Source organism: Papaver somniferum, chromosome 7 (assembly GCF_003573695.1).
Source record: "Papaver somniferum cultivar HN1 chromosome 7, ASM357369v1, whole genome shotgun sequence".
In the NCBI taxonomy this organism is placed as follows: Eukaryota; Viridiplantae; Streptophyta; class Magnoliopsida; order Ranunculales; family Papaveraceae; genus Papaver; species Papaver somniferum.
In genome coordinates this window covers 178,361,959-178,388,183 of record NC_039364.1, presented here as the reverse complement: position 1 = coordinate 178,388,183, position 26,225 = coordinate 178,361,959, and the positions used below count along the sequence as shown (strand labels likewise).

At 36.8% G+C, this 26,225-nt stretch overlaps 2 protein-coding genes across 5 annotated transcripts; one reads left to right on the top strand and one right to left on the bottom strand.

Annotated features, from left to right (window-relative positions):
- The first annotated feature begins 3,343 nt into the window (after positions 1–3,343).
- Positions 3,344–9,097, top strand: LOC113299098 (probable LRR receptor-like serine/threonine-protein kinase At1g63430). Its single transcript, XM_026548037.1, has 13 exons — positions 3,344–3,775; positions 3,932–4,070; positions 4,281–4,352; positions 4,491–4,634; positions 4,728–4,871; positions 5,159–5,275; positions 5,347–5,411; positions 6,078–6,332; positions 6,637–6,842; positions 7,056–7,188; positions 7,289–7,446; positions 8,032–8,241; positions 8,648–9,097. The coding sequence occupies exons 1-13, from the start codon at positions 3,691–3,693 to the stop codon at positions 8,891–8,893; spliced, it is 1,974 nt and encodes a 657-aa protein (XP_026403822.1). The 5' UTR covers positions 3,344–3,690; the 3' UTR covers positions 8,894–9,097.
- Positions 9,098–19,422: 10,325 nt separating this feature from the next.
- LOC113299097 (uncharacterized protein At1g10890-like) lies at positions 19,423–24,662 on the bottom strand. 4 transcript variants are annotated; one of them, XM_026548034.1, is made up of 5 exons: positions 24,552–24,662; positions 24,128–24,262; positions 22,895–23,113; positions 20,325–20,544; positions 19,423–19,904 (listed from the first exon to the last, which is right to left on the bottom strand). In XM_026548034.1, exons 2-5 carry the CDS (start codon positions 24,244–24,246, stop codon positions 19,638–19,640), a joined length of 825 nt encoding a protein of 274 aa, XP_026403819.1. In that variant the 5' UTR covers positions 24,247–24,262; positions 24,552–24,662; the 3' UTR covers positions 19,423–19,637. The 4 variants fall into 4 exon arrangements, with proteins under 4 accessions (XP_026403819.1, XP_026403820.1, XP_026403818.1 ...); XM_026548035.1 differs by having other exon boundaries at positions 24,427–24,562; XM_026548033.1 differs by lacking the exon at positions 24,552–24,662 and adding an exon at positions 23,251–23,319 and having other exon boundaries at positions 22,895–23,169; positions 24,128–24,263.
- Positions 24,663–26,225: the final 1,563 nt, after the last annotated feature.

The window sequence follows — 26,225 nt, the reverse complement described above, 5'->3', positions numbered from 1 at the left end:
TCTGACGAGAAGGGCATGTCCGTTTATTATGGGTGGTCAAAACCTTGCAGGAACCACAGGTTCTCATCTTCTTATTGGCAACTGAACCTGTATTAGGAATCCTCTTCTTCTTCGATGGACGTCCTGGTTGTGGTCCATTATTCGGACCAAAAACCATCGATTTCGGCGACACTGTCACGGGCTTTTCGACTGTGGGAACAGGATTGATTGCATGTTTATACGATTCTCGGTAGAACTTTACTGTAAAATAGTGCTCAACATAATTGTAAGGATCTTCTCCATTCACCATGATGCAACGGACAGCATGGGCACACGGGAAACCGTCAATACGCCAACGGTTGCAAGAACATGTTCTTCTTTTCAAATCGACAGTCTGTGTTAATGAAGCATGAACTTCAAACACATATTCCGACGACTTGGTGACTTGGTAGTTACATCCATGCATCTTGTTGTCGTGGAGTAGAGCTTCATATTCTGGACATAGAGTTTGACGCCATTTCATTAAGTTAGCAGAGTCCTCACGACGTTTACACATTTGGTCCATTAGCTTCACCCTGATCTCATCAACCATGATGGCTATAGGCTTCTCTCTCTCTTCAACGACCGAACCATTGAAACTCTCAGCAATATTTGAACACAACCTACCATATCGTCGACCCTTGAAGAAAAAACTTGCCCATTTATCAAGAGGAGCTCTACTTAGATAGTCTTGTAACTTCTGATTTTGAACCTTCCTCAACTTATCCCAATTCTCTGAAAATTCTTTATGAGTAGAAGCATACGCACATTTCTTAAACAGTCCCAATACATATTTGTTATAAACTTTGCAACTCTTTGGTAAGCATGTATTGATATTGCATTCCATATGCCAGTAGCACCAACCATGAAAAGCCTCAGGAAAAACAATAGGAATTTGTGTTACCAATCCAATACCTCGATCACTCACAAAAGTAAGCTTTGGTCGCAAAGGAGAAAGGACTTTCTTCAAATTATCCAAAAACCATTTCCAGTTCGCTTCATTCTCCGATGAAACAACACCATAAGCAAGAGGGAAGATTTCTGTAACATGAACAGAAAGCATAACACAAGCATAAGATGGGATGAAAACCAAACATAAAAAATGATGAAACCAACATAAAAAAATGATGAAACCAACATAAAAAAATGATAAAAACCTTACCATCATTTCCGGTTAGACCTGTTGCTGCCATCATATGACCAAGGTACTTGCTTTTCAAGTGAGCCGCATCAACGAATAATACAGGACGACAGAAATTGAATCCACGACTACAAGCTTCAAAACAGATAAACATCCTCTGAAATTTATGGGTCCCTTCTTCAACTTCCAAAACAACGTGAGAACCAGGATTAGTTTCAATCAACTTGTTTTTATACCAGTTCAAGAACATAAAAGATTTCTCATTCTCTCCCCATGAAGTATTCAGTGCATGCTTCTTACCTGCGTATGCATAATAACGACTAATGTCAAAGCCGAAGTCTCTCGTAAAAGATTCTATAATATGCTTAGTTTTCTTATTAGGATCCTGTTTAATTTCATCAATAATCAAGCTACTAACTAGTTTCTTCGATATCCGTGGCATGTTAACAAATCCACCAACACAAGTATGCTGATTATTTAGTTCCTTGATAATAAAAGGACTTCCTACAACACCATCAACAGACACAGCATATAAATGCCAGTCACATTTCTCCTCTTTGTTCTTATTAGCACAACGTGCACCAATCCTCAACTTCTCATTCCTATATACCATGTATTCATAACCAGCTGCTGCGTGATACTTCTGTAAATCACAACGAACTTGTTCAACACCTCCCGGAAACAACTGTTCAACTCCTTGAAAGAGATGTAACCAGTGAGCAGACTTCAACGGTTCCTTAATTTTATCTGGAACATCATAATCAATTCGTGGCTTCTCAAAAGGTATAATTCCAGAACTTTGTGGCTGGTCATCAAAAGCTATAATTCCTGAACTTATTGAACCAGAAATCTCAGTTTTATGACTAACGAGTAACTCCATAATCCCTTCTTTATTATACATACTAAATAGAGCCAAACATTGAAGATCAAAATCAGAATGAATGACCTTTTGCTGATCATCAACCATGTGAAAAATTTCCATAGAAGGAGGAGAGAATTCACACCAACTTGAGCATATACTAGTGTTCAAATTAGCAAAAGACTCTTGGAGGCCAATACGAAGAGTTAAACAATCTTCTTTGTGACATACAAGTGCGAGAACAGAATCCATAATCTACAGAACAAAATGATGAAACCAAAAACAGTTTCACCAGATGTGAATATCAACAACAATTTTTTTTTTTTGAAAAACAGTTCCAAAGAGATGGAATCCTTCATAAGAACATCAACACAAACATAAAAAAACATATGCTAACATCAATTCAGTTTATTCGACAAGAGTGACTAGCAAATTCACACAAACAAAATCAAAAATCAACACAAAAAAGAGAATTGAATACCTGAAAAGTTGATTGATTCTTTGAAGAAGAAGATGATCAACACGAAGTTGATTGATTGTTCAGCTGGATTCTTCAATTCGAGATTCAATTTCAACTTGAAAAGCGGAAATATGATTTCAGCTAAACTGAATTGCAACCAGATCTCGAATAACGAATTGGATTCTTCTCTTCTTCGAACAACTACGTTTATCTTCTCTTCTTCGAACAACTGAATTGGATTCTTCTACGTATCTCGAATAAACAGATCTCAAAACTTGTAGCTTCTCCTCCGGTTCTTCAATCAAACAAACCTAAAATTGCTCTCTCAATTTTTGAATTGAAATTGGGAGAAGATGATGACGAATCTTTGAATTGAAACGAAAAAAACGAAGAAAACTAGGAAAGAAGAATCACACTTTCATCTGATATGTTCGGTTCAGAGAGGAAATTTTTTTCTTTCTTGTTTCCGCCAAACTTTCCTTTGAAAGTGTTTTTATATGCGGAAGGTTAATTTTGGAATTTAGAAATCAAATAAAAACTGAATTTTAAAATTTTTATTTGAATTGGGGTTTTTGTCCCAGTTTTGTTTGAAACGGTTTTTATTTGTTAAAAATAAAATGACCGGTTTTTTCTTATCACTAGTTTGTTCACCTAGGAGTTTTGTCACTAGTTTTGTATTCTAACAGTAAGAAAAATTAGTGAACGAAAGAACACTCAATTGAGTTTAAGCATTAACTAGAGCGGCTACAACAATCATTAGCACTTGAATAAAATAAAATAATTCATTTGATTCCACCCCAAAAAGAATGATTTTACTTCAACAGCGAATATATTAATAAATTCTCTGAATTACTCTTTCTGTCTCTCTCTTTCTTTCTTTCTTTTCTTTCTTTCATGTTTCTCTGTGTCTCCCTCTTTTATTTCTTTCTAATACTGTATTAAATTTTTTAGACACTTCGAAGTTTTACAGGTTGTTGGAACATCTCTTTGAACTCACTCACCGAGTATCTCAGAAGTTGGTCCAATCACTTCCTCTATCTTCTTCTTCCTTTCTCTGAACAACTTAAGTTTCTACGGGAAACATGTGTTTGAATTTTAGCTTCTTCTTCTATTTGTTATCCATTTGTTAGATGTTGAAGCCTGGTTTTCGAACTACCCACCTTGTTTTTCTCCAATAAAAACTCTAAAGACTGTTAAAGTGCCGCAGAGAAAATGAGATTACTCAGTCCATTTCAGCTTATTTGTGTTATTTTGGGTGCCCTGTTTGTTTCTTCAGATTCCATTGCATCTAATGAAGGTATCTTCTCTTTTCTTAGTTTTTCGGATTTTGCTAAATTTCAGTAAACTTTTTGTAGAAATTATTACTGTTTTAGTTCACCAGTTCTGGTATTTCTGTATAAAATTTAATTTCTCGCCTAAAGCAATTTCATTATTTGTTCTGGAATTTGTACAGTATGGGCACTTACAGCCTTCAAGGAAGCTATATACGATGACCCAAATTTGGTTTTATCAAATTGGGATGCCCTAGATGCAGATCCTTGCAGCTGGGCAGGAATTTCTTGTTCGCCTGGGCGAGATCGTATACTAGCTCTGTAAGACGTATATTTGATTCTTTATTCAGTATAAATTAAGTTTTTTTTTTTTTTAGTTGATTAGTTGTCACTTAGATATCATAAGTAATTCTTATTTTGTCTATCCTTTTTATACATCATGGTTCTGTTTTTCTAGTTTGAACTGGCTATGCTATGACTATTTGTTGATTGGTTAAACTCTTATATAATATTGGATTTGGATTTTTACAGAAACCTTTCCAGTTCATCTCTTAAAGGATTTCTTGCACCAGAATTGGGATTATTGTCATCTTTGGAAAAACTGTATGCTATCCTAAAACAAGTTTCATTATGTTGCACTTGGGTTTCTTATATTTTGGCTTGAGGACAGATGATCATTTTCCATGAAAAAACAGACGAAGCTTGCTATTACAGATTGTCACTTCTATTGTCAATTTACAGGATTTTGCGCAAGAACAATTTTCTTGGGACGATACCAAAAGAAATTGGTATTATGAAAAGCCTTAAGGTCTTAGATTTGGGATTCAATCAGCTTTCAGGGCCTATTCCTCCAGAGATTGGGGGTTTGTCAAGTGCTACAAAAATGTTAGTGTATTTAGGCTATAGGTTTCAGTCTCTGATCCTTCCTTTCATCCTCCGTGATGCTGACAATCTGTGCACCGTTTGTTTTTCCTCCAGACATCTTCAGTCGAATGGATTGACTGGGAGTGTGCCTGTTGAGTTTGGCAATTTGGGGAATCTTGTTGAACTACGGCTGGACCGAAATAAACTTCAAGGAACTATTCCTGGAAATAGCAACTTTCAGTCTGTCCTGAACGGGATGTAAGTGGATTACTCCTTGAATCTTAATGTTGAAATAAGAGTTTATCGTTCAACAATTTCGAATATGGCCTTAGACATAAATATACATATCACTCACTCAAATGACTCGGAGGATAATGTATCTTACAGCAAAAGGACAGACTCCGTGTATTTTTCTATCTTCATTCAAGAGTTCACCTTTGCAAGCGGTTTCAAAATACTCCACTCAGTTTGATATTTGTAACTGGTGTTGCTAAAAATTGGCATTTTATATTGTATGTTAGTTGATAGTGGTATTTCTGCGTCAGGAATGTCTCGGATAGCAATGCCAATGGTTTCTGTCGCACGTCGCAGTTGAAAAGGGCAGATTTCTCGTTCAACTTTTTTGTTGGGGGAACACCCTCATGTCTAAAATTTCTTCGGAGGTACCTTTTCTGTACCATTAATGCAAAAAACGTTCTATTTATTTGCGATCTTATGATTTTCCGCTGGGCAGATCAAGCTTCCAAGGGAATTGCTTCCAGGACAAGAATTCCAAACAGCGTTCCACTCAGCAATGTGGTGTGTATACTCATTACATCCTAAACATGCAAATTGTATGGAAGAAAAAAATCGCATTATTGTTTCAATCATGTAACTTTGACTAATGGCATTATGCAACATAACTGACTCATATTTTTAGTCTCCTTTTGCAAATATACCTTTCCCTGCTGTAAAGATCTAAGGGAGTGAATTCAATGCCTGAATACTGTTCGCTGCAGTCAATTCTCAGCAGAGATCTTCTGCACATATGCTACATTGTACCAGTCCCTAAAAAGTGGTGCCTTTACTAATTTTAATAGGAATTGTGATACTAGGAAGATGTCCATAACTTCATATACACTTCATTATTAGCACTTTATAATCCTGTCAAACAGCATTCGCTATTATGCTTAGGCACCCTTCTTGTTTGTTTGGATATTTTCAGATAACGCCAAATTTAGCTGTTAAACAATTCTGTGTGGTGTAGAGTTTCTTAAGTTTCCATTGGTGCTGTGAATTTGGGTGAATGTTTCAGTATTTTCTTTCAGTTCCACAAGGAGTTTATTCGTCATACTTTATAACCCTGTTTGGTGCACATCCTTATCCATTATTATGTTATCGTCCTTTTGTATTACTTAATTATCTCAGTTGCTGCTTTTTGTTTTATTTTCTTGAAATTCTGAACAAAAAATCTATTGTCTCTAGGCGGTACTTCACATGCAAACTCCCTTCCAGTAGCAAATCCAGAACATCGACATTTCGGGAATGTGTCTAAGCATCTGCATGCATCTAATAAACCTGGATGGCTGTTATCCCTCGAAATTGTAATAGGAATTGCGGCTGGCTTTCTTCTTCTCTTTGCTATTTTAACAGCTGTGAAAAGATGTAAAAATCAGTCTCGTGTTGTAATACCCTGGAAGAAAGCAGCCTCCATGAAGGACCAGAAGATTATATACATCGGTTAGTTTTTTAAATCCTGCCTTTATATAAAGAATTAGCTAAAATTGCACATGGCCACTTTTACTTAGCAATATGTATAACTGCAATGCATAAATTTTAAGGCCTGAGGTCTGTATATTTTGTTCCCAGTTTAGGGCATAATTCTTGCAATCAGTGTTTTTAGTTTGTCCTTCAGCCATAAAATGATTAAATAGTAATAACAAAAATGCGTCCTTCGGGCTAATTCTGTTTCTTGCATATTGATTTCCAATAAATATTAAACAGATGCTTAATTTATATATATGGTTTTTGTTTTCCCAAATAGATTCCGATCTGCTTATGGATGTGGTTAGGTGGAGCAGACAGGAACTTGAAGTAGCCTGCGAAGATTTTAGCAACATTATTGGCTCATCTACGGATAGTCTGGTCTATAAGGGCATCGTAAAAGATGGTCCGGAGATAGCTGTAATATCCCTGTGTGTCAAGGAAGAGAATTGGATTGGCCATCTTGAGCTTTCTTTTCAGAGAGAGGTATTGTGATGTGATACAGATCCTGATCCTGATAGTTAATAACTAAAACATTATTGTTACCTGCATGCATCCTCCGTCAACCCACATTTGGTCATCGTTAGATCATTACTTTGACCGTTAAGTTACTAAATATTTAAGTATGAAGAGTGAAATATGACACACCAAATGCAAAATTCAGAGAAAAATCCAAATGTCTGTTTTTTTATCCTCCAGGTTGCAGATTTGGCAAGATTAAATCACGAGAATATAGAGAAGTTGCTAGGCTATTGCAGAGAGAGCAGCCCATTTTCGAGGATGCTAGTCTTTGGTTATGCCTCAAACGGGACACTAAGCGAGCATCTTCACTGTAAGTGCGCCTCCTTTTAAGTTTTTTAGTGATGAGGTATGTGAGGTTGTTGGCTCTCAAATTATCTGTACCTGACATGACCTTTTCCCCTCATGGTTAGATGGGGAAGGATGTCATTTATCTTGGATCCGGCGAATAAAGATAATTATTGGCATTGCTCGTGGCCTAAGGTATCTGCACACAGAAATTCAGCCTCCATTCACGGTATCTGAGTTAAACTCAAGTGCTGTTTACCTTACAGAAGATTTTTCTCCCAAGGTATGTTCCCCCGTTCTATGTACATAGTTCTTCTCTGAACACCGTTTTATTATCAATCGGCATGGATAAAAAGTATTCTTTTGGGTCATTTTCATGGTGTCCAAGATAGAGTCGTAAAGTAACTTTAAGAAATAGTATTCTTTATAATGCGGGACACAATGAGAACTCTTTGAAGGTTACGTGATGGAGGCGACTTAAATGGCTCAAATGGCTTTGTTAAAAGCCTCTTTAGAAAGGTTGCAGTATTGTTGTTTTATAGGATGAAGCACGCGTATAAGTTGTTGAATCCATCCTTTGCTGAATTAAACAATTTCGCGAGACGAGCTTAACATTATTCTGCTCCTTTTCACTGTATTTGAGTAAAAGAACATTCCTACTGGTTTGGGTTCTGGATAATTTCCCAAGTTAGGTGAACTTGAGCTGAGAGGCTGATACTATAATTTGTGGGGGTTGTTCTGTTTGTTTTTTGTTTTTGTTTTTTTGCTTACGTAAGAATATTGACAGTGCATGTACAATCTGAATCACTATCCTGTGTGGATATCTATATTCCTGAAGATAATGATCATAATGTCACCTCTTGTGCAGCTAGTTGATTTTGAAAATTGGAAGACAGTACTAGCAAGATCGAAGAAGACCACAGGACCAAGTGGAAATATTTCTTGTAAATTTTCAGATTCTGTACAAGCCCGTCAGTTGGATATTCAAGGGAACACATTTTCATTTGGAGTGCTGTTACTTGAAATAATTAGTGGGAGGCCTCCGTATTGTAAAGATAGAGGATATTTGGTAGATTGGGTAAGGAAAACTCAATTAACTGTTGCGCTTTTCTTCTTTTTTTATGGCAGAGAAATTTTGTTTACCTTGCCTTCTGGATTACTATCAGTCATTTGAAATTTAAGCTACGTCAGTTTCATATTTCAGCTAGTCCATTAATATGCATTTCTGCTTCAGCTTTTTTAAAATAAGAAGATAGCTCCCAATTTAATGCATGTGTTATATCAATCGTATTGTTACAATTGTGTGGAGATACAATATAATATAGTCTTAATCCTGTAGTAATAAAGTTTCAGAGCCTGCAACTTATTTAAAATTTCCTTCACAGTACCAATGCATTATTTGACCTTTTAGTTCATCTCAAATGTATATTAATTACGGCATCAACTTCTTGAGCTTCATCCCTAAATTGTCTCTGTTATTGCAGGCTAAGGAGTATCTAACGCAACCCGAAGCAATCTCATATGTGGCAGATCCTGAGTTGAGACATTTCAGATACGATGATCTCAAAGTGTTATGTGAAGTAGTAAACCTCTGTATCCATCCCGAACCTTCAACGAGGCCTTCGATGCATGCAGTGTGCAACATGCTGGAGAGTAGAATTAACACCACAATAACTTCGGAAATGAAGGATTCTCCTTTGGCGTGGGCTGAGCTTGCAATATCATCATAACTACAAATGAAGCTAACAAACTTGTAAATCTAACCTACGTTTACATGTGTAGTTCCTCATAGTTTTTTTCAATTATTTCGTTTGTATTATCATTTGGGTTCATAATAACTAAACAATAAGTATATGGACTACAAAAACACTAAAAAGAAGATATATTTCAGTGTTTACTATGGTTCGACAGGAAAATTGAGATAATTTTCATTTTGTTTGGTTTTACTGTTGAGATCTATCATCTGAAGTGGTTGTTAGCATAATAATAGGGGAAATTATGAACTCAGAACCCTGTGGAGTGAAATTAGAGGAGAAATTTATACAATTTTATGCAACTTTCTGTACAATAATAATGACACATAGGAAATAGATTTGGTGAATATCTTCCACATGAGATGTGGAGATTGAGATCTTCTATTTATATCATTTATATCATCAGAAAACAAGTACACTATTCAAAACTGTAAAACAGAAAGTACAACGAAGATCCTAGATGTTAGTCGGAGCTAGCTTTTTGTTGATGAACAGACTTAGTTTTGGTTTGTTGAACAGCTTCCTGAGTTTGTGGAGATAGTTGAGAGTCTCCTTTTTGTTGATGACCAGACTTAGTTTTGGTTTGTTGAACAGCTTCCTGAGTTTGTGGAGATAGTTGAGAGTCTCCTGTGAGTAGCTGATGACTTGCGCTGACACCCTCCCTCAAGTTGAACCGGAGTTGGCGAATGTTCAACTTGTCTCTGATATGTTGAAATCTGGGTGAAGATAAACCCTTAGTAAATACATCAGCCAGCTGATCTCTAGAGCTGATGAACTTCACATGTAGTTGTTTATGCGCCACTCTCTCACGAAAAAAGTGGTAACCGATCTCTATATGCTTTGTGCGTGCATGGAATATTGGATTGGATGTGAGATAGGTTGCTCCTAGGTTGTCACACCATAGGGAAGGTGTAGGCGTTTGTATACCCAATTCCACCAACAAAGACTGAATCCAAATTAGTTCAGAAGTGAAAATAGCAACACCACGATACTTTGTCTCAGTGCTCGACTTTGAAACTGTTTTCTGCTTTCTGGCACTCCAAGAGATTAGATTACCCCCAAAATAAATGCATTATCCACTAGTAGACCTGCGATCATCCAAACTGCTGGCCCAATCGGCATTTGAATAAGCATGAAGAGAATAATCTTTATTAGGCCTGAAAAACAAACCATAGTCAATTGTTTGCTTCAGATATCTTAAGATACGTTTCACCAATTCTCAGTGTTCTACCATACGACTCATGCATATACTGACAGGCCTTGTTAACAGCCACAGAAATATCAGGTCTTGTGATATGCAAATACTGCAATGCTCGTACAACACTTCTGTAAAGTGTAGAGTCCAAAAACTTTTCAGTGCCCTGTTTTTGAAGCTTCGTATTGGCTGCTAGAGGAGTGCAAACTGGTTTGATGCTATCTAGCTTTGTTCGACGCAGAAAATCAACAATGTATTTTCGTTGTGTGAGTACCGGATTTTCACCTTGTTTAAACACCTCCACTCCCAGGAAAAAAGACAATTCGCCCATGTCTTTGACCGCAAAAGCATTACCTAGATCAGTAATCAGTTTATCAATTATCTGAGAGTTAGGACCTATCACAATTATGGCATCGACGTAAATCAAGACATATGTGATAGAACTGCCAGTTTTCTGCACAAATAATGATGAACCTGCTATAGATGTCGTGAACCCAAGCTGAAGAAGATGCCTGCTGAGACGAGAAAACCAAGCGCGTGGTGCCTGTTTAAGTTCGTACAAAGACTTATGCAACTTGCGCACTTGATTAGGAAAATTTGGATCAACATAGCCGACAGGTTGCTTCATGTACACTTCTTCCTCTAAGACACCATGTAGAAACGCATTTTCCACATCTAGTTGACGCAATGGCCATTGATTCATGACAGCAATTGAAAGAACCAGCCTTATCGTACACGGCTTTATCACCGGAGAAAAGGTTTCTCCATAGTCTATGCCTTCTTGTTGGTTAAATCCGTTTGCCACCAGACGAGCCTTGTAACGCTCTATAGTTCCATCAGGATTTTGCTTTACTCGATAAATCCATTTGGAACCTACCACATTCATCTCATCTTCATACTTAACCAGCGAGTATGTCCATTACGTATCAAGGCATTTATCTGAACATCCATAACGTCTCTCCACTGTGGAATTTTACAGGCCTTGGAGTAGCAGGTAGGTTTCATAAAGTCTTCATCCTGCAATAGATGCTTGGTAGTTGTAAGACACAATTTCTGAATCGGCTTTGTTATGCCAGCCTTTGCTCGAGTTACCATAGTATGACCTGGAAGTTGTTCAGGTTGTAATGACTGTACTTCAGGAAGACCAGCTGGAGGTGACAGAGCAGGTGAGGGGACCACTGCTGACGAACTGGATGAATGCATAGGTGAATCATCTGGAGCAGGTGTTGTAGAATTGGGCTGCAATAATGTTCGGTCTGCAGGTTGTTGTAGTTGCAAAGGCACAGGCTGTGTTGGCCTGAAAACTGGTGAGCCAAGGAATTCCGTACTTAAATAATGAGTTTGCTGACAAAGCTCAGGAGCTGGCTGTTGAGGAGGAGAGAATGGGAACGAGATCTCTTCAAATCTCACATGTCGTGAGATATACTGTCGGTTTGTTGGTTGATGAACGCAGACATAACCTTTGTGAGCTGCACTGTATCCTATAAATTTTCATTGTATGGGAGAAGACAAGGATAAGCTAGATAACCAAAGAAACATAAAAAAGAGTAATCAGACTGTTTATTAAATAATAGCTCAAAAGGAGTTTTTGTTTCAGAAGTAGATTTGGGAACCCTATTAATAAGATAGCAGGCAGTAGTGAATGCTTCGGACCAAAACTCTTTTGGCATATGTGCATGAAACAAAAGTGCAAGACCACTCTCAGTTATCTTCCTAATGCGACGCTCTGCAAGACCATTCTGAGCTGAGTTATGCGGGCATGAGAATCTATGTTGAATACCTGAATTGTTAAGATAGAATGTGAACTTTTTGTACTCAAGGGAATTGTCAGACTGAAAAATCTTAATCTTATGACCAGTTAAGTTTTCAATTTGTTTGTGAAACTTAAAGATATTTAAAGCATCAGAACGTTGCACTAAAGGAAAGACCCATATATAATGAAAAAATATATCCATTAACAGCATGTAATAACGAAATCCATTTCTAGAAATTTGTGGAGAAACCCAAATATCATAAACAATCAAACTTAACGGTTTATCAAAAGTTGTAGTACTGAGAGAAAAGGAAAGTTTCTTGCTCTTGCTAATATGACAAGAGTGACAGAAATCAAACTTCTTATTTAAAACAGGAAGGGAAAAATTGTTGATTATTTTTGAAATCGTGCTAAGCATTGGATGCCCAAGACGCTGGTGCCAAACAGGTAGACTGGCAGAGAGATAGGACTTTGGAGATATTAATTGGTTTATGTCACCTACACTATCGAATATGTATAGCCCATTCTCATTCCTCCCCTTTAGCGGTGTTGCTCCCATACATTTGTCCTTCACAACAAAGAAGTTGGTGTGAAACTCAAAGTAAACATGATTATCTTTGCAAAATTGATAAACTAAGAGAAGGTTAGTTTTCATCTTTGGTACATGATATACGTTATTTAAATGAAAGCAGCGTGTATTATAAGTAAACGTAGTGTTACCAATATGCGCAATTTGTAGAGCATTACCATTACCAACCCTAACTTGATATGTTCCTTCATACTCATGAGGAATACACAAGTTCTTGACATCAGCAGTTAAATGGTGAGTAGCAACAGAATCAGTCACCCACTGATTTTCAGCTGGACCTCCAGGTAAGGCAATATAAGCCGCAGGTGCTCTGTTCTGATTTGTGCTGCCTTTTTCATATCGAAACCAACAACGATCTGCTGTGTGATTTCGTTTCTTGCATATCTGACAGAGTAGTTCTCCCTGAGTAAAATTTCTATGTGGTTGTTGAGGTCGACGATTGTTATTGTTGTTTTGTTGATACGGTCCTCTTGATTGTTGAACCTTCTTGGTTCATTCCTGCTTGACGAAGCTGAGTTGGAGGTGACGATATTTGCTATGGGATGTTGTATTTGTGCTAGCTGTTGTTCGAGTCTCATCTCAAAAGTGAGAAGATGAGCAGTAAACGTCTCTATATCCAGTTCTTCAATGGTGTTTAATGCAGTTACAATAGGATCATAAGACTGCTTCAATCCATTGCCAATGGATTGCTTCATCTCATCAGCACACACTGTATATCCTGATGCAGCAAGCTGATCAAATAAACTCTTAGCCTCATTCAAATAAGCTTTCAAAGTTTTATTACATTTTTTCATGCAGTGTAGCCGTTTCTTGAGACTCATCTGATGAGCCTTGGTTTTTGGTGCAAGCTCCCTCTCCAAAGTATCCCATACTTGCTTGGTTGTTTCAAGTCCTCCAACCTTGCCAAGGACTTCAGGTGTTAATGTAGAATTCAACCATCCTACAAGGAGTGAATCTTGTGCCTCATAATCTGTAAAAGCAAGATTGATATTTTCTGTATTAGGTAGGTTTCTTGGTGGTTTTTCTAGGGTTCCATTAATAAAGCCTGTTAAACCATATCCTTTTAGGATTGGTTTGAATTGAGTTTTCCATAATAAATGGTTGGTTTCTGTGTGTTTCAGTGTTACAAGGTGATGGGTCTGGATTTGACGGAGGCTATTGGTGTTAGTAGCCATGATATATAAATTTTTGTTTTGTGGTTGTTGTTTTTTTGGAAGAGAAGCGTGGGTTGGATCTAGGCTGATACCAACTTAGGAAATAGATTTGGTGAATATCTTTGACACAAGATATGGAGATTGAGATCTTCTATTTATATCAGAAAACAAGTACATTATTCAAAACTGTAAAACAAAAAGTACAATGAAGATCCTAGATATTATTCGGAGCTTCTTGTTGACGACCAGACTTAGTTTTGGTTTGTTGAACAGCTTCCTGAGTTTGTGAAGATATTTGAGAGTCTCATGTGAGTAGCTGATGACTTGCGCTGACAAAGAAAAACACATAATTGGAGTTGCATACGCATCCAATTTACAAAGTTAAAAGCCATGTATTCCTTGCATACACGTCTAGTAATTGTGTTCAGTCTTCCGCACGAGGAAAGCATAATACTTTGAGATTAGAGTTATTACAAGTAGGTTAATCAGAAGAAGGTTATTTTTTGTGTTCATCTCACCTTGATCGTGATAACTTTCAAAAAAAAATTATCCAAGTAGATTGATCATTCGATCTTTTTTTCTTTTGATCGGTAAAGGAATTTCAGGTAGGTTGTGTTGGAATTTCAGCTTCATAATCATCATTTAGTTAACTTAAATATGATCATATAATTACTCATATGTTGAAATTATTAAACCCTAGTATATTAACATATTCTTATCTAATTTTGGGTATAAGAACATCATGTAAACAACTCTCACTACAATTGATTCTCTCACTATTAGCTAACTAGAATCACTGACAGCAATAGAAAAGAATGATGGAACGATGCACAACATTAATACACAAGTTTAGAAGAAGAAAACATAAATATCATGAATAATCAGATAAGTTCAGTGACTTAGCTTCTAATTCTATTTCCTCTTGCTTAATAAATGGTAAATCAGAAATTCTGGTTATATATGAAAGAGGCTAGAAGAGGGCTTAGTCATTCCTTGTTGTGTGTCATCCAACCTGTCCATCATTAGTTGGATGACATCTCATCAGGTGAGTCATGCTTAGTAAACATGACACCTAAGATGTCCTTAAGCTAATATTAATTCCTTGATTTAACTCTAATCTTTTCTTAATCTGGCATATACTTGATCCATCTTAGATTAGAGCTAATCATAGATTAACTTAAGCTAAGCCTGATTTGTTGTTAAACCAACATAAAGTCTAACATCTCCCACTTTGGTTAGCAACAAATTCTTTACTGAAAACAACAAGATCAAGTTAAAAGCACGCTCGTGTTCGACTATAAAGACCTACACACCATTTAGAAGATGCATACGCCAATTCTATAATCAGAAAACTAGACGTACAACAATCTTAAGTGTAAATTTATGCTTTCATCTGATCTTTACAACAAAGATCCTTAAACCTCGGATATTGGGGATTCTAGATGATCTCTGAAGAGATTGATTGTCTCAATTAAGAGACTTCTTTATAATCATAACGAGATCATTATATCTCATTTTAGAGAATTTCTCATAATCTGAAAAGAGATTTACGGATGAAACCTTTGATAATCTCAACTGAGATTGTATCTTATTCGAGAGATTTCTTTAGGTCTTATTAAAAGACTTCTTTTGCGTCGAAATAGTTGTTTACATCTCTGTTAAGAGATTTCTTTACGACCTTAACTAAGATTTTCTCCAATGTCTCAATTAAGAGACTATACAACAAACATAATTTCTTTACTATCTCAAAAGAGATCTACACCAGTATCTCGATGAAGAGACCACGACAAACAGAAATTTTGTTTGACCTCAAAAAATCTAATTATGTCTCAATCATGAAACTACAGTGAACTCTTTATGAGTTAACTTTAGATCTGTTAATGCCTCACTTAAGAGACTACATTGAGATTCTTTATGATCTCAACTGAGATCTGGTATTGTCTCACTTAAGAGACTACAACAAGATTCTTTATGATCTCAACTGAGATCTGCTAATGTCTCACTTAGGAGACTACAACGATCTCAAATTCCTTATGAGATGTCTCCGAAGAGAATTTATGTGCTCAGTATGACTCAGTATGAGCTATGTCGACTTCTCGTACTCAATATGAGCAGTCTCTAAAGTACTTTTTGTTGTCATTATGACATACGTCTCCAAAGAGACTTTTTTTGTGTTGTTCTCAGTAAAATATAAATAGCAAGAACCATATAAGTGATAATGAAACAAAATTATCATACTCCCACTGCTCTGTGGAATTCTGCCGCTATCTATACTTCATCATTCTATGTTCAGATAGTATGAATTGCTTACAACAGCAACAACTATCTGTTTAGATGATATTAACAACACTAGCATATGAAACTTCATATAATTATAAAAATTATCATAAATCAGAACTAATAAAATTCTGATTTCAGACTCAATACACCACGAATTCACCTTTGGGTAAACTTGTGATATACTAAAGTCCCAACAAAAACAAGACTAATCAGCCTATACATAGTACTCAATGGTTTGGGTTGAAAAGACCTATCATTTACTATGTATAAATAGATCACTTTGCTCCATTACAGACGTTACAAGCATGATTAACCTTTGGGTATCGTCATACGAACAACATCTGAAACGCAAATTTACGTAGTCCTTTCGTAACGAAATATGTAGCTTTTATCATCTCACTAAGTATCACTTTGGGGACACATGGAAACGATAATAGATACATCAATACTGCTGCAATCATCACTTATTCTCATTAAATTTCTTTCATCACTCTCAAAGCATCACTTTAGCAATGCTTAGTCGGGTAATGAAAAAGTACATATTATATTAGAATTACAATTTTCAGAAAACTGAAAATCAAACGACATAGATACAACAAACTAGTATAATATGAAGTTCAAATTTGCACCTTAAAGGAGAACATACCTGACTGCTACCAAAAAGAACAACCTACAAGTTGAGATAATCACACGGAGAAAAGTTTTTCAATGGCCAGTCACCACGTCCACGTGAATATTCAACCTCCAAGAACACATCAGTAGTTGCAACTCCAACACAGCACTAAGCTTAACCAGTCCTCAGCTCTTTTAGCATTGCATCAACACTACAATAAATGCTCAACTCTTCCCATATATGTCGTTGTTTCAACAGGTTTTAATGAAAACCCAGCTGAGAAACAGTCTTCATAAGGAAACTTGTAACCATGATCACCATAGAATTTACGATGTTCTGTTATCAGATGTAATCACCATAGTAGCTAGAGTACATTCCACCGAAATCATTGCCACCATAAGAACTTCGTGGTAATCCGGATTCTGATGACGTAAACCCATGTAAGTCCTGAACGGAAGAAAACTTCTGGTCCCACTGAACCAGGCAGTACTGGTATCAAATACTTTCAGGAATCATCCACGGGAAAGATTAAGAATTAGCAGACCCTTAAACCCTGGAACATTCTGAGGCTGTTGTGTCTTAATAATCTAAGAAATATTTTCCACAGGGGTATCACCAGGTACCTTGTACAAGGATGGATCTTGGTAAAATCGGACCAACACATTCACTGCCAACCCAGGGTACTTGCTCTTCGGTAGAATACACTACCTATGAGATCAACATCCCGAAACAGAACAAGTCCAACAACTTCACTGCTATCTGTGATCTGTTTTGTAGGTTCTGCATTATGCTTCCTCCTTGTAAGTTTGTGAGATGCTCCAGATAACCAAGCTTTTCCAATCATATCTGTTTGTGTTCGACAAACCATAGCCATGGTTCCTCTATTTTCAGAATGATCACAGCACAAGTTGTGCATTTCTTGATAATGACTTTTTACAGCAAAGTTTCACCTTCATCAGTGTGTATTAGATCAGCTCTGCTAGTGGTAACTCTTGCATGCACTCTAGTTGACCATGGTAAGCATAGACATGAGCAATAGTTGAACCGAAACCTTCCCACAACATAGAACTCACAAAATACAACTCCAGAAACATGGAGTCGTGCATCCACAAAGCTGCTGCATGTTGTTATCTATGAGAAGTTGAAACACCAGGATCAATATCCCACTCCCAATAACCATCCTTCGCTAGCATACAAGTAGTGCTTATCCTTAAGCTTTGAAAACGTAACAAACTTCTCGCACCAATTGTTAGAAAGAAAACATCTGTTGAGATTCAAATAAGATAGAGCCAGAAGACCTGCTGCAACGGTCCCTAAAAAGCATGCTCCGGTAACAGACATCCTTCAACAATAAACACTTGCATTTATAATGTTGCAAGGAAGCTGCAACTCTTTCATGTTTGTGAGCCCTTTAAGATGAACAAGTCAGAGATACGACTCAACATATATAGAACGTACATAACGCTTTCATCATTAAGCTGCATTATCAGCTACGACCAAGTCAAATACAAGACACTATACCCATTCAGTGAATTCTCTGATGGATTCTTTGATTTGGTTCAACAGATATTACACTTTAGGCTTGTTATATCCAAACCTTCTCCCCTTGGAAGCTTCTTCAAAGTTACTTGCTTCCAAGTTCCCAATCTCTTGTAACACAATAAACTATGTGCTACTACATGTCAGCACCGGAAGCTCAAGTAACAAACTGTTGATCTAACATCTGTTGGGTATTGGTATCCATATCAAAACTTCGATAAGGCTATTGTCAACCCAATTTTGGTTCTCTTTGAGAGTCCCAACAAACAGATAACTTAAACTCAATCAACAGCTTCAGGTAACTAAACCAAAACTTGATTCTGTATATATACCCTAGTATAAGAACATGTAATTACTGGAAATAGAAGTAGATCTTGGAATTTCAGCTTCATAATCATCATTTAGTTAACTTAAATATGATCATATAGTTACCCATATGCTAAAATTAATAAACCGTAGTATTAACATATTCATATCTAATTTTGGGTATAAGAACATCATGTAAACAACTCTCAATACAACTGATTCTCTCACTATTAGCTAACTAGAATCACTGACACCAATAGAAAAGAATGATGGCACGATGCACAACATTAATACACAAGTTTAGAAGAAGAAAACATAAATATAATGAACAATCAGATAAGTTCAGCGACTTAGCTTCTACTTCTATTTCCTCTTGCTTAATCAATGGTAAATCAGAAATTCTGGTTATATATGAAAGAGGCTAGAAGATGGCTTAGTCATTCCTTAAGTAGTTGTGTGTCATCCAACCTGTCCATCATTAGTTGGATGACAGCTCATCAGGTGAGTCATGCTTAGTCAACATGACACCTAAGATGTCTTTAAACTAATCTTAATTCCTTGATTTTGCTCCAATCTTTCCTTAATCTGGCATATACTTGATCCAGCTTAGATTAGAACTAATCATAGATTAACTTAAGCTAAGTCTGATTTGTTGCTGAACCAACATAAAGTCTAAAAGGCTGATCACTCGAACGTTTTTTTTCCAACGTTTTTTTTTTAATCTTTTTTCTTTTCATCGATAAAGAATTTTGATGCCTAACATAATAATCTATACAGTATATTTTTATGCGATGAGTCATGACAACTTAAATAGGAGGTGCGAATTTCAGTTGTAGTACGTTTTATGCATTGTAATAGAGTAACGATTAGTTAGCTGCTTGCAGAATCTGTTATGTATTTTATGTTCTTGGTTTACTGTTAAGTACAACGGTTATCTCAGCTGTCAGGGACAGCTCTGCAATACGCCTAAAATAAGCTCATACAAAAATCTTAATTAGACACACATTGCCACTTTCATGACATGGACGATGAAAATTTCAATGATGATGATAAATAACATTTGCTGATGGTCGCCCTGGTAGGATGTTGATGACCAAAATCATCAAAAGATTTTGCATAAGATAGAAGTTATAAACTGTTTTCATTCAATTGAAATGAGCCCTATCCTTGTCCAGGCAACCAAAACATTACGGGGTTAAACATCATCAAAACATTTTCCAAGCAAATTTTCTAGAAATATTTGCATAGGAAACCCCTTTTAAAATAACATGATTAATATCTTGGGAAAACCTTATTTTGAACCAATACCAAAGGAGAGTTTTGGCCGTGATTTGTTCTTACCCAACAGCTTCATCTGCTTTGACCGCTCCTCCTCCTCTTCGAGTTTCTTTCTCAACATAGCTTCTTCTTTTTGTCTTTGGATTAGCTCCAATTCCCGGTACCTTTCCTCCTCTTTCCGTTGCTGCTCCAAAGCCTCTCTTCTCTGAGACTCTTCCACTCTCCTTTTGTTCTCCTCGATCATCTTATCCAGTTCTTCTCTCTCTCTCCTAGCTTGCTCCTGTTACAAAGAATATGCCGTTACAATTTTGTTAAGCTAGCAATACAAACAAAATTTTCTTTAGAAAAGCACTAGGACATTCCATTTCAGTTGTAAGTCTTTGAGCAAACTTACACAGACAAAAATTGGAATCATATTAGTTGAATAGATAAAGAAAAGAAGACAAATAGAGTGGAGGTGGTTATCCAATTGTGATCATATAGTTGCTACAAACTTTTGCCATATACATCACAATCGCAAAAGCTGGTTTCATCCAGTTCATAATAAGTTTACCAATGACTCCTATTTTCCTTCGAAGTCACTGTACTGCACATTGAAGCGAAACTAGAAAGACTAGTGTAGGAACTCTTTGTGTTTTTGTTTTCTCTTTTGGTGATACAAGATGGGTTACTAAGAAATCAGTGATGCGCAAGAAGTTACCTCTTTTTGCCTGGCTCCTATTAAAGCAGCTTCCTTTTCTTTTTCAAGTTGAACAGCAACCTCCTCAATCAGTTTCTTCCGCCCTTCATCTATTCTCCTCTGTATTTCCAGCTTTATCTTTTCGGAGTTCAAGCTCTCCTCAACGCGTTTCCTGATTGCTTCTTCTACTCTCCTTGCAGTTTCTTCTTCCAGCAACTTCAATTCTGCCTCACGTTGACGTCTGATATCACAATGGAAAACTTAGCTAGGTAAATTGTCATGGTGTTTATAAGAACAGTACCTTCTTCCCAGGTGACACCTGGAAGGCAGGCAGAGGTAGAACTGAATAGGCGAGTGGCATGGCGAAGGTTAATCCTTGCAGGTTATTTGTTAAAGAACAGCGACAAACCTTATCCCATTCATCCATCAAAATACAAGTTTATGCTTTTAGGCATACCTCTCTAACAGAATCGTGATCGAAACAAATGAGTATTCAAACGAACAGTAGATAAACGAGGCACCAATTTGATCATTAAATATAACAAGTTGAACTACAGCAGTAGCATCCTTCAGAAAAGCCTGTGGAGAAGAATGTCACAGTAACCTGTTGCAGGTTTAAACTAAATCACGAAAACACTTCAATTCTCGCATAACGCAGAGTTGGAAAATTCCTCAAGTTATTCAAATACACAGTAAGCAAGCTGGAGGAACTGAATTTCGAGAACACAACTGTAGCAAATTATAAAAGAAACCAAAAAAAAAAAAAAGGAAAACCTAACTCTACCTACATACATCCATGCAAGAGAAAAGCCAGTACAGGTATAACCACTAAATACATAGCGCTAAACATTGTCTATGAAAAAAACCAATCCCTTCAAGTAGAAAACATATTCCTCTCCAACTCTGTAAGATTAGAAAAAGAAAACTCTTCACTCTTGACATGCTTGAATAGGTGGTGACATAGATGCAATTGTAATATAACAAGCTATAAGGAGGTGCAGCCGACAGGAGACTAGATAAGTAAAGGGTAAGCCAAAAAATTACAGTGATATATCACACGTTAAAAAAGGACTGCCATGTTCCCGTACTACATGATACTGCAACCTGAAGTGCTAAAGAAGGTACACCAACTCAAAGAAATCTCAAGAGAAAGGGACAGTCAAAGCAAGGCGCAGAACAACAGCTACACAACTGAAAGAAAACAAATCTTAAAGGAAATTTACACAGCTTATCTCACATCCGTTACTTCTATACCTACAGGAAGTTTCTTACTACAGCTGCAGCAGCATCAACAAGTGAAACTGCTAGTTTAGCACCAAATTATCACCTTTTTCTCTCTATTTTTTTCCGATCGATAGTATCCTTCCTTTCTCATTGCACAATTTCATTTCGAGTATCTGTGCGAGGCTTGTTCTTAAGTTTTATGCTACAACTCAAGCAAACAACATTGAAGTCTTGGTGGCTACACAGAGAAGACGAGTCTTTCCCAAAGGTCACGCCATATAATTGGACTGAGCCAGAGATCTTGGCGACTCAACCTTCTCAAAGTAAACTGCCACGGTATCTCAATAGTACATATTGAGCTTCGAGCTTCCTTAATTCTCAGCAAGGAAGATACAAACAACAAAGGAACTATAGTGCACTTCACGCGTTCCATCTCAACTCTACCTTTCAATAATATTAACATCCATGTGGAAGGTACCACCCTATCACCAGTCATTCGTCATTCTAGCACGAACAGGATTAAAGTAATATGTGAATAAGTATACATTTAGATTTTTGTGACTGAACCAATTTCACAAATGCCCGACACTTGCACCTGGAACAAGTACAAATTGACCTTCGTCCCCCTTTTTCAGCTTTTTCCTTTACTGAAGATGAACCATTACCATCAAAACTGTATATATTTTCTGTATTTGTTTCAAAGTTTTTTTTTTTTTTCTGTTTTAGGATTTCCTAACTTGTGTCTATCATCTTGAAGTAAAGTTGAATTAATAGATGAACTACTACCAAAGAATCCATAAAGTTGAATCAATAAGATGAACCATTACCAACGAATCAACATTGTTAGGTAGGCTAGTCGTACGAACGATGTCCCTATGCCCCAACATAGTCGGTGCATGTTAAGTTGTAAGATCTTGCAAATCTCAAGAAGTAATGATACTGCACTATTTATGTTCACATTGCATGAAAATGCCCATTATATCAAACATCAGTGGAAATAGTCTCAGGATTCCACATTTGGGACAAAAATATAGTAATCCATAAGATATGCCAAGTACCATTAAGCATTCCCTAACCAATTGGGTGAACAGGTGTTATCCGTAAAAGAAATGAACCCCAAAGACAAAAAACTCAATACGATAAAACAAACCCACTATAACTCTAAGATGGTACTTCCGACGTTAAGCGAAAGTAGATGGATCTCATGAAACTTAGCAACATACTGTAGGATCAGAGAAAGAAAATAAATACTTTGAGTTGGATGTGTCAGATATGAAAAAAGAAAAGCCTCAAAGACCGCAGGAAAAAAAGACAAGATAAGGAGATGCACAAAATAAGCCAAGAAGTACAGGAAGACGATGGTTTACCTTTTCTTTTCCTCTTCATCATTTTTCAACTTCTCAATGGCTTTTTTACGCTCTACTTCTCCAATGCTTGGACTTCGAGACTTTTTTACGGGAGATACTGATGCACTCCTACTTCTTTGTCTCTTAAGACGTCTTGGTGTTGGTGACCTACTCTTACGGCGCCTCGGAGTTGGTGATCGACTTCTGCGGCGACGAGGGGACAAAGAACGACTCCTACGCCTAACAGAAGATAACCGTTTCAGAAAACATTTTGATAAACACAAGTAACACAGATCCTGAAAAATAGACCCACCATCTGTCATGTATACTTTTAAGTATCCTGTGCTTTTACCTCATGCATAATTAAGAAGAATAACCTTTTCTGAGCTCCATCTTTTATAACATAAATTCCATGAAATTCCACTCAAGCAACCAGATCCCATCACCTGTTTAATTCTCATAAGAAGGAAAAACCTAAGAAAACTCTTGAATTTACTCTAACAATGATATGTGCTCCTTTTTGTTCTCAAACCTTGAATTCATTTGTCCTCCAATCTAATGCTCAACATCTCTCAATTGCATTTAAAAGCTAAGACTTCTTTAGAAATCAGATTACATAGGAAGCAATGCCGATCAGATGGATATTGGGCACACTAATTTTGACTACAACGGGAGTAACTAGTAACGCGTAGCTGAAACATCATGGTTACAAGTGTAAACAGGTATACTATTAAGGTGCTTAGAAGAGGTCAAAACTCTGTTGTCAAATATGCTAGAATCAGGAGGTGCAAGGCTAAAAGCAAGCATCAAGTTAGTCACGTAATAGATCAAAATATGTAAACCACGTACGCAGAAGACTTCAACATTGGGTGTCCTTGCCAAAATCAAAATATGCATCACCGTAAATTCAAGTTTGAAGATCTCATAGACAATGACACAATTTAGATGGTGCAAATGAACGACCAACAATTATGTGACCCTAGCCAAGCCAAGATTGTGCCACTATAAATCTACAGAGCAAAGCACTAAAAGCTATCCGACAAAACATACACAAAAAAAAGAAGAGGGGGGATAACCAAATTTTCTGTATAAAGAACATAACCTCCCCTCAACTGTTTAAGCCTAAGAATTGGGTGTGATACCTATCCAAGCCATACAACTATATGGCCCCAAAACAAATTACACTAAAAAAAATGCTTTAGGTTATAATGAACAACAGAAACTCATGAAGAAAGAAGAGAAGAAGAAGATCACCTATAATACGGAGAGCGGCTTCGGTCCCTTCTGTTTCTCCTGCTATGTCTATGAGATGCAACTGGTGATGGAGAGTGTCTTTTTCTAGTAGTAGGAGAACGAGAAATTGCTCGAGGCATTTTCTTCTTCTTCTTCCTAATATATTAAAAAATTAACAAACAAGATCAACCTTAAGAAAACTAATAAGGAACAAATATTTTGACTAGGTTCTATACGTAATAAAATTTTCGACTATATTAGCTAAGCAAAAATAAACCCAATTAATGTACATAGATAAGAACCCTAATTGCATGTGATACCTCGGGAGTCGAGAGAGACGAATTTCCGTTCAAAACCTAAGCTAACTTCCTTCCCTAAGGGATTAAATTGAAACCACGAATAGATTTAACAAACCTAAAAGGAGAAGGTTTTAAACTACTGATACCTTTCTTATATGAGATATGAGATAATATTCAGAGAAGAAGGCTGTGAGGGAGGAGCGATTGGAAAACAAGGTTTCTTTCCCCGTCTTTGTTTTGTTCTTGTTAGAATTTTTATTATTTTACTAGGTATATCAACCCGGCGGCCGGGGCTAACCTTTTTGGATTTGGGAAACAAACGGTTTAGTCTAAAACCGGTTCCAAAATAACGCTTTAGCCCAGACCTATGTTTGTTTACTCCTGACTCATCTGAGTCGTATGGATCTGAGTCATCTGGATCTGAGTGAAATCACCTGACTCATCTGGATCTGACTCAATATGTTTGTTTTGAGTCAGATTTGACTCAAAAATGTGAGTCAGTGGTTTGGTCCCGTGAGTCAGGGGTATTTTGTTACCTGACTTAAATGGGTCCGAGACAGGGGTTATGTCTGAGTCATAGGTCGAGTCAGATCTGACTCAAAATGCAAAACAAACGGTCTGACTGCTGACTCGGCCCGAGTCAGAGGTTGACTCAGATTCAGACGCCGAGTCAGTTGCAAACAAACAAGATGCTAGTTGACTAGGAAAAGTTTAATCCAAGAATTGTGTAATGACGCTGCTATCCTTCCCACGTTTTTAATAAAATACACGTGCAGCGAATGAAATCATTTTTATAACTGACACGATGAACGTGGTTCCAACACGTTTGTTTGAAAAAGAAATTGATTAAAAACTGCGGCGTAATGGACAAAACATTAAATCCAACATTTTGCTTTTGCAGACTAAAACCAGAAGAAAAAAATCAAAAAAACTTCAGAAGAAATTTTGCAGACAAACCCTAGAAATTTCTTCAAATTATTGAAAATATTTAATCAAAACCCTAAAATCTTACTAATCAAAACACCTAGATAGTTGAAGTATCAGTAACATTATGTTGAAAGGAAATAAAGTAGTTTCAAAGAGAAATGCACCAACAGTGGAAGATTCAACATCAACTGAAGAAGAAAATCCATCAGTTGAGGTAGAAGAAATTCAAAAATCAACATATCCTAGTCCGAGACATCACTATAAGTAGACTAGAAACCAAGACTTATAATTTTGATCACTAACATTGACAAACAAGCTTGAGATAGTAACACTTGCGAGTTCGACCAAGCAGTGCTCTAACAATCTCCCCCTTTGTCAATTTTAGTGACAAAACTATCAATACATATGGATTACAAAATAAATAAACTTTGTAGCTTCTCATCCAAATGCTTGATCTCCTTGATTATTCAACATTACTCGAAATCTTCGTCACTTCCAAGTACTCCAATGATTCCAAATGTGTTCAACTCAGCATCATAGTTATTGAAGATCCGTAGCAATCACAATGAGAAAACAGTTGCTCTCAATCATTGTTATACAATGTCATATTATTATTACACAGCTGTAGATGGGGAAAAACGATTTGCTGGTTTTTAAGGAATTGAGGAGACGACCGTACGGAGGAGACTCCTCGAACCGAGCGAAATGTTAAACTTCACACAGATGCACCGCTGCAAAGGGAGTGCTTTAGATTCGAGAGATCAATCTGTAGTACTCTGGCCTAAATCAAGACAATGATCGTTCCAGAGTAAATTCGGTCACAAGAGAAGATGGGTTGATCTGTAGGAGGGAAGCTGAGAAATGTGTGGAATCAATGGTAATCAAAGATTGTG